General features: G+C 32.6%; 1 protein-coding gene across 4 annotated transcripts in view; it reads right to left on the bottom strand.

The window, feature by feature from the left end:
* The window catches only part of LOC143356192 (phospholipase B1, membrane-associated), a 75,310-nt gene that overhangs the window by 36,042 nt on the left and 25,799 nt on the right, over positions 1-13,469 (bottom strand). For 3 of the 4 annotated variants that reach the window (XM_076791680.1, XM_076791676.1, XM_076791678.1), the window contains 2 exons: positions 12,402-12,580; positions 10,169-10,606 (listed from right to left, as the gene is read on the bottom strand). The exons of the other annotated variant lie outside the window; for it this stretch is intronic. In XM_076791680.1, coding sequence (XP_076647795.1) covers positions 10,458-10,606; positions 12,402-12,580 — 328 coding nt within the window. In that variant the 3' untranslated portion in view covers positions 10,169-10,457. Of the gene's footprint in view, positions 1-10,168; positions 10,607-12,401; positions 12,581-13,469 lie in introns of those variants that run through there. 4 annotated transcript variants of the gene reach the window in all.

Below are 13,469 nucleotides of genomic sequence, written 5' to 3'. Positions count from 1 at the left end.
AGATTGTAGTATTCCAGCTGTATGTAAGAATTTGTAACCGTGCAAATGATACCTGACTCTTTTCTGTGTTTTTCCAATCATTGTAGATATATTTGTTTCTTTTAAATTAGTTTAAAATTGAAAATTTCGAAACAACAGAAATACTGAAATTGTAATTTTTATAGTATTCCACTTAAATACTCATTTCATTTTTTAAGTATATTTGATAGGAGTTTTATTTCTCGAGTATATAAATGTTCACTATTCAATTTTGTATTGTTTCTATATTATAGCACTGGGAACATCGTCCACTTTTCGTATTAAAAAAATTAAAACAATATGTAGCTCTTGTATAGGGTGGAGATTATTAAACATTAATATATTGTAAATTGGATTTGAATATAATTTAGTTAAAATTATTTTCACTTAAGCTTAGTTAGAATAAAATACTGTTTTATTTTATTTTATAAAATGAAATAAAATATTTGTTTGTGCTTAAGTGTGTAATTTATTTTGAATAAACAGATACATGCACGATTCATTGTATTATTTGCAATGTTACAATACGATACTACGAACAAAGTTCATGTTTTGAATTCTGTTTGTCACGTTATTTGTAACATTTTCGTCTCGTAAGAAATCAGTTAAAAATATTTTTTTTTACTTCAAGATAGAATTGTTTGCGGTCTATTACTTTAACAATGCAAGTGTGCATATATTTAGAATAATTTAATATTTACATTGTTATGTATAAATTTATATATCTATTGTAGGTTTGATCGAAATGATAATAAGTCTTTATTATTATTATTTCAGTTACTATCGCAATCAAAGTAAAAAATAGAAGTAACAAAACAAATTACTTTTCTTCATGGCTCTAATTAATGGTTGTGGTTCTCTTTATTTAAGTATACAACCTTGTGTGTTTTAATTATACATTTGAAAAAACATGAAATGTCGAGATCATTTAGATGTCTCTGTTGCATTTCAGTGGTACATGTCAATTAAAGTGCAACTCATGTTTAGTCAAAGTCAGACAGATTCTTTCGGCTCGACAGTTAAACGAAAAGAAAAGTTCTGGCCTTTCTCCAATTGTCCGGCATGCAAAGCACTTTTCTTTTCGATCGTCTAGTTGCCCTTCCGGTTTGATGCAACAGCGACAGTAAGGTTGCGTTAAGCCGTTAAATCTCGTCTCGATGTCAGTTAGGTCAATCGGTACGACACGGGCAAAATAAAAAGTTTTTATACAAATGTTTTGCTGGTACTTAATAAAGTTGCTGGTGGTCAAACAAATGTAGTGTTGCAATAAAACTACACGAATGCTCGATTTAACACTCATTTTCTTATTTACATATGTTCAAAACATAAGATATTCTAACTGCTAGGAAGAAAAGAGAAGCTCCTAACAGATTTTTTACATGGGAAGTAGTATTGATTTTTTTCTTGTAATACCTCTCATCAAATTAAATAACATTTACTTGGACCATTTTTAGAATGCGCATAGTTACAGAGTTATAGCATTTTCTATGATCACATCCAAGCAGATCTTGATGAAGATACGTGCGATAAGGACGATATTTATTCATCTTGAATATCCTTGAAATTGAAGTGCAATTAATTCTACCATCGCGTGCTCTTTCCCGAATACACATATGATCAAATAAATTAGTTCATGTTAAAGTAAACATCGATCTGTATTAGCAGAACACAGTGGAATATGTCATAGCAAAATTCATTGAAATCACTAGAAAAGCATTAACAACATGTTCAAGAAAAATTTAGATGTGACACAAAAACTTATGGCTCATACAATCAGTGAAAATGTCTCTATACATTTTCGAATTTTACAATTTTATTTTACTTTATACATTTTCGATTTTTAAACGCAATTTTTGAAAACCTACACACCCTTGTTAAAACTCGCTCGTTCTCTTGAAAATAACATATAGTGGATCCAAAATGTATTTAAACAGTGTATTGTCGATATTTAAATTGTGGTAATTTCGTAAAAACAAAAATACTGCAAATTCAAACTCCTTCAAACACTTTCAAAAATTTTTCTCGTAATCGAAACTGCCATAAATTAGAAGATTAAAGATTTTGTTCACCTTTTTATGGAACAACAATGAGGAACAAGCGTAACTTATACGGCCGAAAAGTTGACGGCACATCTCTCATTGAAAACTCAACAAAACAACTATAAAAAAATCGTATATCAACTGGTGTCAGTCATGAAAAAATTTTTTAAACTATTACGAACTTTTTGAAAACATTAGAATAAAATGAACAATGGATTATGAAACTAAAGGTTTCTGGCTTTGAAATGGGTCCGGATTTATTGTCGTAAGATAATGTTTTACAAAATTATCACGGTTTAAACATAGGCAATGTTTTGAGAATCGAGTATTCAGTGTTCGAGTACATCTTGGATCCACTGTATGTATTCTTATTAAATCTTATATCAGTAGCCTAATATGAGACTAATATGAGATTAAGAATACTTTTATTAAAAATTACTACATGTTTTAAAGGTACACTGTGTATTCCTTTGAATATTAAAAGCGTATTTCAAACTCGATATCGTCGATAATCCTCGAAGAGTCATGAACGAACGAGAATGGACGATGTTCCAATAGGGGAATTGCAAACCACCCGATTAACGGCATCGAAATTAGCTTCCGAATCACGTTCAGTTCTTCGCACAGTTTCAGTCCTCGCATGCTAAACTATATTTTTTTCGAGCGATCTCTACGGACAACTTTCCTACTCGTCAGCCGGGTTACCATATTAGCCAATGATGATGAATTCAATTTCTCAGTGTATGAACTTTCACTTGTATCCAAATATTCATGACCAAATCGTACTCGAGACTATAACAATCATAATTTAAGTGTTTGTAATGAAAATAAATTTTCTGAACATGCTAACACGTAAACGTGTGTAAGAAACTTATTTTATTAATTATTGTGAATTTCTAAGCTCAAGGTCATCCAAAGGTCATTGAGTAGTAGGTCACTGAATTCGTTTTTTATCAACTATAACAATATGAAGTTAAAAATACATAGTGCTATTTAAAAAAGTCAAGATGGCCTCAGTCTTTTGTTGAATAAAACATTTTTTCGGAATTTTTATTATTGCACTTTATTCCCATCAAAGTATCGAATAACTTTTATTCACATTTATTACAAATGTCCAAAATATCGGCGCGACCGTTAGGTCGAACGCCCTGCGTATGTTTAGAAGACCGGACGTATTTTATAGTAAACTATTGTATATGATATGACAGTTCTCAACTTTTCTTTCCTCCAAACAAAGTGCCTCTACTTTTAGAAAGTATGTTATACATTTCTGCTTCATCAGACTAAACTACTTTTGATGGCAAAATTATAAGAAGCACTGTGTTTGCTTGACCAATCAGACGGTTTCTTTGCGAATTCTTTTCGCATTCCTTCCGAGTATCATCTTATGAGACGCGGACGGTATAGGGCTTTTATTTTATCGTGTCTTAAAAAGTCGCTAAAAATGCATAAAATCTATGACGCAAATAATGAGGAGCAAAGATATTAAGGAAACAATGTTTGATACACGTGTAAGTCTTCCTTTAAACAAAATGGCGTGACTCAGGAAGATAAAAATTGGCAGTTAACACAAACATTTTTGATAATTCCGATCGAAAGATACTTACCTTTGCCAAGTGAAACACATCCCGTAAAAAGTCAGTGAAGGAACTCGTAACCGTTGATGAAAAAACTAATATCGTAAACAAGTATATCGTATTCATCCTTGTAGAGTTTGATGACCTCTTTTACATATTCACAAAATCTTTCGAAAGAAAAGTTCTCTTCGGTCAAACTTTTCCTTCGGATGTTAAATAGTCTTTTCTTCCATGCCCCTCAAGGATTTATTATTCTCCAGGATATATTTCAACGACAAAAACTTTCTCCTTTTCTTTCGTATCAGTGTCATTACATTCGAACTTTTCGAATGTGAGCCGTTTACGCGAGTGTTCCGGATCCTTTGAACTCAATACATCACTGAACTTTTTCGTTTATGCATATTCTCATATAAATAATTATCCTAATTATACAATAATCGTTCATAAGCAAATTTTAAATTATCACATCACTTCTCTTCCGATGAACATCATTGTTTCTAAAATACGGAGTCCAGTTTCAATTTCTCGAAGCTTGATTTTAGTTGCACGCTACATATTAATTGGAAAATGATTTTCATTTTGTTTATTGTTTTATTTCATTTTCTAGCCGTGTAACCTGATTTTTAAAGTGTTACATGTCCCTACATTTTGTCGCCAAAATTTGTAAATATTTTCAACGTTTTATGTATTTTTTGCGTCATTTTCATATTTTTCAAAACCAATATCGAATAAAAAATTTTTGACATTCAAACAATTGCAAGTAGTGTTATATGCTGTAAGGACAATTGAGATCAAAGTGCAAAACTAGTATTGACCGAAAAATATTGTAAGAATGAGTCAAGCAAATGTTTAATATCATATAGACATTTTATAGTAATTTTTAAGTTACAAATTAGAGTTAAAAGATTGTACATAGTAGATACTAAATACATTGTAAAATGAACATTGAAACTTATTAAACAAATGTTTTAAATAATTTCCAATATTCAAACAATGTAACGATGTTAAAAATTATTGCAATTTATCATTTCATTAGTAAAATTATTGTAATGTAATAAAACAATAAGAGCGATAACATTACCAGTTTTCAAAATACAAAACGGCATGAGCGATAATACTACCAGTTTTCAAAATATAAAACGGCAAGAAGAATGTGGCCGATGTACAAATTACTTTCTGTTATTTATTTTTCATAATTAATAGCAAATTATTAAAAATTAAATATTTACTAAGACTCGATAAAAGCAATGATAATTTAAACACCGTGTTCCATATGTCACAGTTAGAACTTTATTTAAAGTTTTTTTTACAGTTATTTAATCGAACTCGATCGTGAATGAATGATACTGTCGTGTCGTTGATACGTGACAGTGTGACATATAATTTACAATTGAGTACACCAGTAATTTACATCTACATAGGTAATACATTGTAACTTATTGAAATATGCAAATTTTCATATTAATTACATAACCAAATTATAAAAAAGTTTTAGTAAGTAGTACAGCAATTATAATATTATGATAAATAATAAGTATATCAAGCTATATGATCCGTATAATACTCATTAAAATGAAACGACATGAATTAAAATGAAAATGAAAATGAAAATTTAATTTTTTAGTTTCTTGCTCAGTATTTTATGCTTAACTCAAAAACTAGAATTGTTTATAAACGATAGTAGCAGTTTAAAAATAACATTAATTTACCAAATATAAGATATTACAATGAATTGTGACAATAAAAACATGGAAACATGTAATGAAAACATGGAAATTATGTTGAAGTTGTAAAGTGTATGTAGTCATTACTCTCTCAATTGAAAACAGTTCATGCTATATTTTAATTTATGCTGTCACTTCGTTATTAATTTCTCCTTCATTTTCTCGAAATTTTTATGAGAATATTATCTTCTTTACTACTGTTTTATTATCTTGAAGAAATAATAAAAATTGACATCACCAGTATAGAAAAAGGTAGATCAATAATAACTCTGTATCAGTCTCTGTATTAGGTATTGTTATTAATTCGATACGAAATTGTACTCGTAATATCTTCTTCATTTATATGTTAATTAATTCGGAATATGTTGAAAAATGTTTACGGGTTTATTATTATTATTATTGTTGTTGTTGTTGTTGTTGTTGTTGTTGTTATTATTATTATTATTATTATTATTATTATTATTATTAGTTTTAATCATTATCTATATCATTGTAATTCATTATTATTGTTTTCATTTCCAACACAATTTTTTACTTTTTTAATTTTATCTTTACAATGCTACTAGCGCAATTGAAAGTACTGCAAGAATGCTAAACATTTAATTTACAATTGATATTCACTTTCATCATAGGATGGGGAGACAAACACTGTTTTACCACTTGTCTTGCTTATTATACACTAGGAAAGTAATAGATATCACATGAATGCACTTTGTTCACCTTTCATCGATAATCATCAGCTATACACAGCGTGTGGCACTGAACATGAATGAAGACAGCCGAGGACGATTGGTGGACGCTTGTCCACCAATGGCCCCTCTACTCTTCTTTTCTGAACGGAATCCCTGCGTTCTTTCGTATTCTTTTACGGTAACAATGACATTGTACGTGAGTAAGAGTGGCCAAGTCAAAGTATTGTTCTTTTAATGGCGCTAATGGTCACGCGTATGCATTGCATTGGCGCCAAGAATCATGCATCACATTTTACCTCTCCTCCATAGTTTCGCCGACCATGAGGTTTAACATCCAAAATAGTAACACATCTGTTTATTATTTAAATATTAATATATTCACCGTTAATTTTTATGTCAATAGCAAAATTTTTCTATGACGTTCAATGACACGGTAATCGTTACACTTCATGATATTAGCTTATATTTTTATGCATCAAATGTTCATCAATTTACAATTATCCAAGAAAATGGAAAACTACAAGAACAAGAACACAGGACAGGGGGAGTTCCTCCACTATCGGACACTTAAGATTCTTCTTAAATAAATTAAAAAAAAATAGAATACTTTGTGTGTTTTATTCTGCGTTATTTATAAATTAACGATATTAGAAACCAAAATAAAATGAAAAATTACTTTAAGAAATCGTGAAGTATCCCCTATAGTAGTGGACGCAGTAAAAATGACTAATATAATTTCCAACAATCGCAAATATAATGGTTAAAACATTCTGGAGTATCTTCACAAGCCTCGTGGACCCATTTTTAGCAGCCTAGACATTGAATCCAATCTTCTTCGCTATCTTCTAAATTTTAAACAGACTAAGCAGATTATCTCCTTGTTCGTTTGCGTCAATTCTAACGTTCTGGCAATCTGAAGTTTATTTTCATCATTCGTCCTTTAACCTTTTCTCTTACTATTCACATTGCTCAGGTGTCTTTTTTAATCACTGAAACCGAAGTGATAAATAGTGATAAATAGAGATTTATTATTATTCGAAGAAATAACGTTTAAGAACATTTCTTTTCATTAATACTGATGCACTCCATGCGCAATATAGAATGATAATTCAAAAAATATTTATCAAAAGACATAATAACACTGAGAATTAAACTTAATTGGACCTTGTTCGAGTATTCCGCTCTGCACAAAATATTCGAATTTTTCTGTGACTACAGATCATTCGATGAATGGCAGCTGACGATGAGACGACTTACGACGGAATATGTATATGCAAAATATAATTACGAAACAAAAATGAAGGTAAATAGACAATTTCACTAAGTACAGTTACAGGTTCGTGCCAGATCGTGCGTTTACATGAAGAAAGTCCAAACAGTAAATAGAATTTAAAAATTTGCAGACAAATGCGAAGAATAGCCGTGATAGGATAGTTTTAGAATGAAAGTCTACGAAAGGAACTACAGCGCAAAAGATTGTTTTTATTAATAACATTTGGGTGACAATGTTCATTTACATAATCATTACTATTAGATGCATGAGCAGTAAGACGAATTTTCGAAATCTTAATTAACTTAATATGATCATGATTAAATTATTGAACCAGTTTGAATCAAACAGTACACACTTAAACAATTATTTTAATGATTTATAGGTTATTTATTCTAATTTTGAATACCATTTTACAATTACATAATTATAATTATAACAATTACATTATTATAGTAACATTTCTTGTAATTATTACAATAATTATGGCAATTACTCACAGGCAGTGAAGTTACGCATACACAACACAATTTCATAAAACGAATTGTAAGAGATTACTTTATTGAATATAAATTAATTTTTGGGTTTCAATACTGTCTTCGCCTAAACCATAGCTTCCCAACATTTTCTGACTCACAGCCCTCTTTTCAAAGATTTTTTGTTCACCACCCCCACTCGAGCAATCAACGCCTATTCTTAAAATTTGTATAAGTACGTATGGCGTAATTTTAAAATTTGAAAAGTTAAATAAAATAGAAACCAAAATCTCTTAATGGTCCTCGGTAGATGGTGCTGACTTTCTGGTGGAGCGCTGTGGTCTAAACACGATGGCTCGCGGAACAGATGTGGCTGCTTCTCCTCTTCGCCTGCTGGGCGAATCAATCCTCACCTTGTCCACTCCGACTGTTCCTTCGGCATGTACATGTATTGGGTTGTCCGGAAAGTTCGTGCCGATTTTTAAGGGAAAATCAAACGCAGTACATTTAAATTTCGATATACATTTATTGAATTATTATAAGTGCCATCTTGTTCCATCATCTTTCTCCGTCTTTCACGCAACTTGCGTTTTTCGGCGAAAAACTTTTAAATATGATTTTTTATGTCGGCCAAAGTTAAAATTTTTGTCATTATGGGAATTTTGTATCGATCTAAAGAGATGAAAATCTGAGGGTGTAATGTCTGGTTAATAGGGTGAATGGGGTAGCACATCCCAACCAAGCTCCAACAGCTTTTGGAAGAAAAAAGCATGAAATGCCTATAATTCACTGTTTCCTTCCATATTTAACAGCATATAAAACTAACAAAAGTTAATGTATCCTAATCAACCTTTTTTTCTAAAAATGTCTGAAAGATCACCTTTTTAAACTATGTACACATACCATTTGTTTTTATCATTCTGACATATTCAGACATATCCTAATGCCACCTACAGAAAAACGGCACGAACTTTCCGGACAACCCAATACATGATTATGTAGTAGTTAGGGATGTGCGAGAACCCGAACTATCGGGTCGGAAACACAAAATTTTTGCGGGTTCGGGATGGGTACCTGAAAGAGTCGGGATTCTCGAAATAATTTCAAAATCGAAATTTTCGGGAATCTCGAAATTTTCGGAAACCCGACCCGACCCGACCCGGCCTCTTCCCGACTTGCCCCGACCATCGGGTTCCCGATATTTCGGGTTCTCGCACACCCTTAGAAGTTAACCCGCCGGTGCAGCAGTCGTGCGCCTCCTACCGAAGGAAAAGTCGGAGTGGACATAGTGGGGACTGATTCGCCGAGCAGGCGAAGAGGAGAAGTAGCCACATCTGTTTCGCGCGCCATCGTCCCTTAGTGGGCTGGAATCCCGTTTTTTAAGTGGCCAAAATTATTTTGGCATTTTTTCAAAGTTTAAGGTTATAGGTCGTTGAAGTCGTATTGACATTAGCTAGAATATTACGGAGACAAAAATATTATTACCACTTAAAAAATCGAAGTAACCTCCATTCTCTAGAAAAAAATTCTTTATTAATTTTTTTTACATTGAAATTTGGAAAAAGTGAATACATACTCATTAACTTTTGTTGGAGAATTATTCTTGCTAAATCATCAAAAATGTCTGAAAAATAGTGCTAACAGTGCTAAGTGGTCTGGAAAGTGACTTTTTATGGCTAAAATTAAAAATACCTTTATTTCAATTGATTTTCGAAAAAATTCCATTAACATAACCAACATAAGTAAAATAAGAAATTTTTCTTTAGTATTTCGGGGATCTGTTTCTAAAAATTCATATAAGTTTAAAAGTTTGCAGGTAGTTACACTTAAAATTTGTGTCTTTCATATAAAACAAGTACCATGTCAATCACTTCTAAACATTTTTTTAAAACCCTTCTCAAAGTTTAAATTATTGTAAATATTGCGGCATTTGTACATGGATTAAATAATGCTTAGGAACTACTTAAATAATGCAAATACGCCTGTTAATATATATAAAATATTAAATCAGACTTATTATTTTATGCTCTATACATAATGAGTTCTTAGAAAAATTGGTTTCACTTTGAATTTCTGAATTTTGTCTTCAGACTAATGTCCGCACAACACATAATAATCTAAAATGACTAATATTACAAATTTTTAAAGTTTGAAAGATTATGAATTGATGTATACAAAAATTTGTTCAAAATATGAAACCTCAAATACAATTTTGGCCATGATAAACGGGTTTCCAGCCCACTCTTGGTCGGATCGGGTCGGGTCTAAATCCCGAGAGTTTATAAAACTCGGGTACTCGAAATTGTAGTGTGGGTCGGGTCAAGGTTCCGAAAGTTTGCAAGTTCGGATACATGAAAAGTTAAAATGCAAAATTAGATTGGAAGGTCATGTAAAAGCGTCATATTCATCTGATTACAAATTTTTGGGATTTTCAAACTTGACTCCATCCGATTGCAGCTTTGAGATCTTTATAAACTTTCTTACGAGTAAATTTCTCGACCTAGCCCGAACTCGAAATTTCTGGTACCCGCACATTTCTAGTTCTTATGCATTTCAATATGTACATACATAATTACTAATACAAAATAATGTTGGGTTGTTTAAATTGCTTATCATTACAACATCAGTACTGTTAATTCTTAAATCTAAATAAGGCACGCCTTAAAGATTGTTACTTCTCCTTGAATTCTTTCGCGTCATTAGGAATGGTCTTTCTGGAGTAGGGCACAAGAACTTTTTATGCGTCGGCACCCATTCCCGAGACTTATTACCATGTGGTTCTAGCAAATTGTTCCACAAGGCATTTCCATCTTGCAACAAATAAATTGAGATTAATTAATATATTATAAACTAAATTACGTGTTCAATGCAGTGTCGCCAGATTAAGACTTGTCTCCCACTCTACCCTTCCCCTTCTACAACGTTATTCCCCATCTTCCGGTGGCGAGCATTCCCACGCTTCCGCCACGGATCGGTCACGTGACGCGCTGCGCGCACCCACTTCGCGTTGCGTCTGCATCTGTGTCTGCATCTGCCAGAGAGAAACTGTATGCCCCACAATTCAAGTCAATTCCCTAGATCTGGCGACACTGGTTGAATGTACTACAGGGTTTAACAGGGGACATACAGTAATGTCACGATATATGCAATTACTTCTGGACCAAAATCTCGCTTACATTGTCTACAGACACAACACACTTTGCACACTTTGCACTCTTATCGGTAGCGCCAAATATAGAAGAGGCTAGCAAATAAACAAAACACCAACATAATGATTTTTTATGACACTCTTACCAACATATTAGTGACATTTTTCTGATCAAAATGATACCAAACGTGATACCACCTGGATGATTTTTATCTGTTAAATTCACGATAAGTGGAATCTCGATTAACTTTACTAATCAGTGGAACATGAGTGTTCGCATAACAGAACAGTTGCCTAGCTACAATGTTAAATTAAATCTTTGCTCATTTGTATAATAAATAGTGTTATATATGGATCGCTTTCGAGTGAACTGCTTATATGTGCAACACATGCTTAGATAAAGGAGAGTTCAGATATCAACGGTTCGGATAATCAGGTTCTACTGAATCGTTAATTGAATAAGCAACTATGTTCCGAATTATTTTAAACTCTTAATCGGATATGTAGTGTCTCTCATTTCCTCTTAGAAATATGTAGAAATATAAAATATTGAATAAACTTTATAACATAAAGTTATATTTAACTTTAGAGTTACATATAACTTAGAGCAACTTTAAAGTTACATTTAAGTTACAAACTGAACTTAAACATTCATCCTTTCGTTCTGGATATTTTACTGGATACAAACTTATTTAAACCATAAAAATTATTACAAAACTTACAAATGAAACAGTCTTATAGACAGCATGTGACCGATCGCGGATGAAATGAATTTTGAGTTTTACTGGGTCTAGCTCTAGCTACAGTACAAAAACTTACAGTGGTCGGTACTAACCAACTCGACCCGAATAACAGAATTATAGTTTGTTTATTTATATTGCATACATCTTTCAGCCTAAACAACGACTAGAATTCGTTTGGAAAAACAAGTGACAATAGGTATTGTATGGAGACACTACCAATTCACAACGTAACTAGCTCATATACGTATTGTATACATATGAATAACGTAGTTGTTTGTCCACATTTATAAACTAACTAATGTAGAGTATATAGGATCCGCTACATGCAAAAATTTTAGATCAAAATCTTGACTTTTCATTTGTTGACTAAACGTTGCTATGTATTTATATATAACGAATTGTTATAAAAGGTTGATCGAAAGAAAATAGCAACTGACTATTTGCATTGAAAAGTTGATAATAAAAAAGATTTTTCTTTCGTTTGTATCTTTTTTACATAGCAAACATAATTTGATTATTTACTGGATCAACACTTACCGATTATCATTTTTGCTTAGTATTTGTTAATACTGCAGTATCTAATAAAATTGTTTTAATTAATTGTTAAGTACTGTTAAATCACGCGGTTATTTTATTTGCTGTAATATAAAACTGTTATTTCGCCTATATGTATGTATAATTAAAGCTTAAATTCAGTTAAACAATTGAACTTACATAAAGCGTTTGTTTTTTGAGTTACATGAAAACAATCAACAGCAAAGTAGGACGGATCAACATTTCCATCCTTGCACTTTGGAAACCATATATTCTCAAGTGAAGGTAATGCTACGACCGTAAAATCGTTTGTGTGAAACTCTGGATAATCTGCAATTGTTTCTTCCAAATCCTGCCACCTATAAACATTAATCAATTAGAGAACTAAAAAATATATAAGTCATATATAGGATGTTCGATTTTGAAAAATCCGCCTAAATGCGGCAACCCGACCGACAGAGAGGCGCGTGCGTACGTCATAAAGGCGCGCAACAGTCACCTATGAAGTGCCAAATACATGCTTACGTTGGTTCTCATTTGGGGCCCCAGCAAGGTAAAAATATTTTAAGGATTCACAAATTAATCGTTGGACAACATTAAACCTGCCTATTCGTTAAAATCCACAAGGGAGTTTCTAATATCCGCCCTATGGAATTATCGAGTAGAAGGGATCATGCGTTTTCACTTTACAGTCAGGCTCACATAAGTAATTTACTCGTGATCACTATAAAGTGGTAAGCATGTATCCATAGTGTTACAAATATTGAATGAAATTTTCGCAAGTGCAAATATTCACAAAAATGCATATATTTGTTTACGTCAGGCCTGCTCAACAATGGCTCGCGGAACAGATGTGGCCGCTCCTCCCCTTCGCCTGCTCGGCGAGTCAGTCCCCACCATGTCCACTCCGACTTTTCTTTCGGCATGTACATGTACATGAATACGTAGTATTGGTGAGAGTAACCTGCCGGTACAGCGAGCTGGCGAAGAGGAGAAGCAGCCACATTTGTTCCGCGAGCCATCGTTGAGCAGGCCTGGTTTATGTGACTGTCGCGCGCCTCTATGACGGACGCAACGTACACCTCTGTTAGTGGAGTTGCCGCAGTTTAGGCGGAGATTTAATTGTTAACACGTTCCGTGTCACGTGGTCGTACCACCGGTGGTACACGTTAAAAGTTCCATTCAGGCCGCGAGAAAAAACGTGGCACGGAACGTGTTAATAAATGAAAAATGAAGCCGAAATTGAAA

The sequence above is a fragment of the Halictus rubicundus genome, chromosome 8, assembly GCF_050948215.1.
Source record: "Halictus rubicundus isolate RS-2024b chromosome 8, iyHalRubi1_principal, whole genome shotgun sequence".
NCBI classification, from domain to species: Eukaryota; Metazoa; Arthropoda; class Insecta; order Hymenoptera; family Halictidae; genus Halictus; species Halictus rubicundus.
This window is presented reverse-complemented; position numbering and strand designations above follow the sequence as displayed.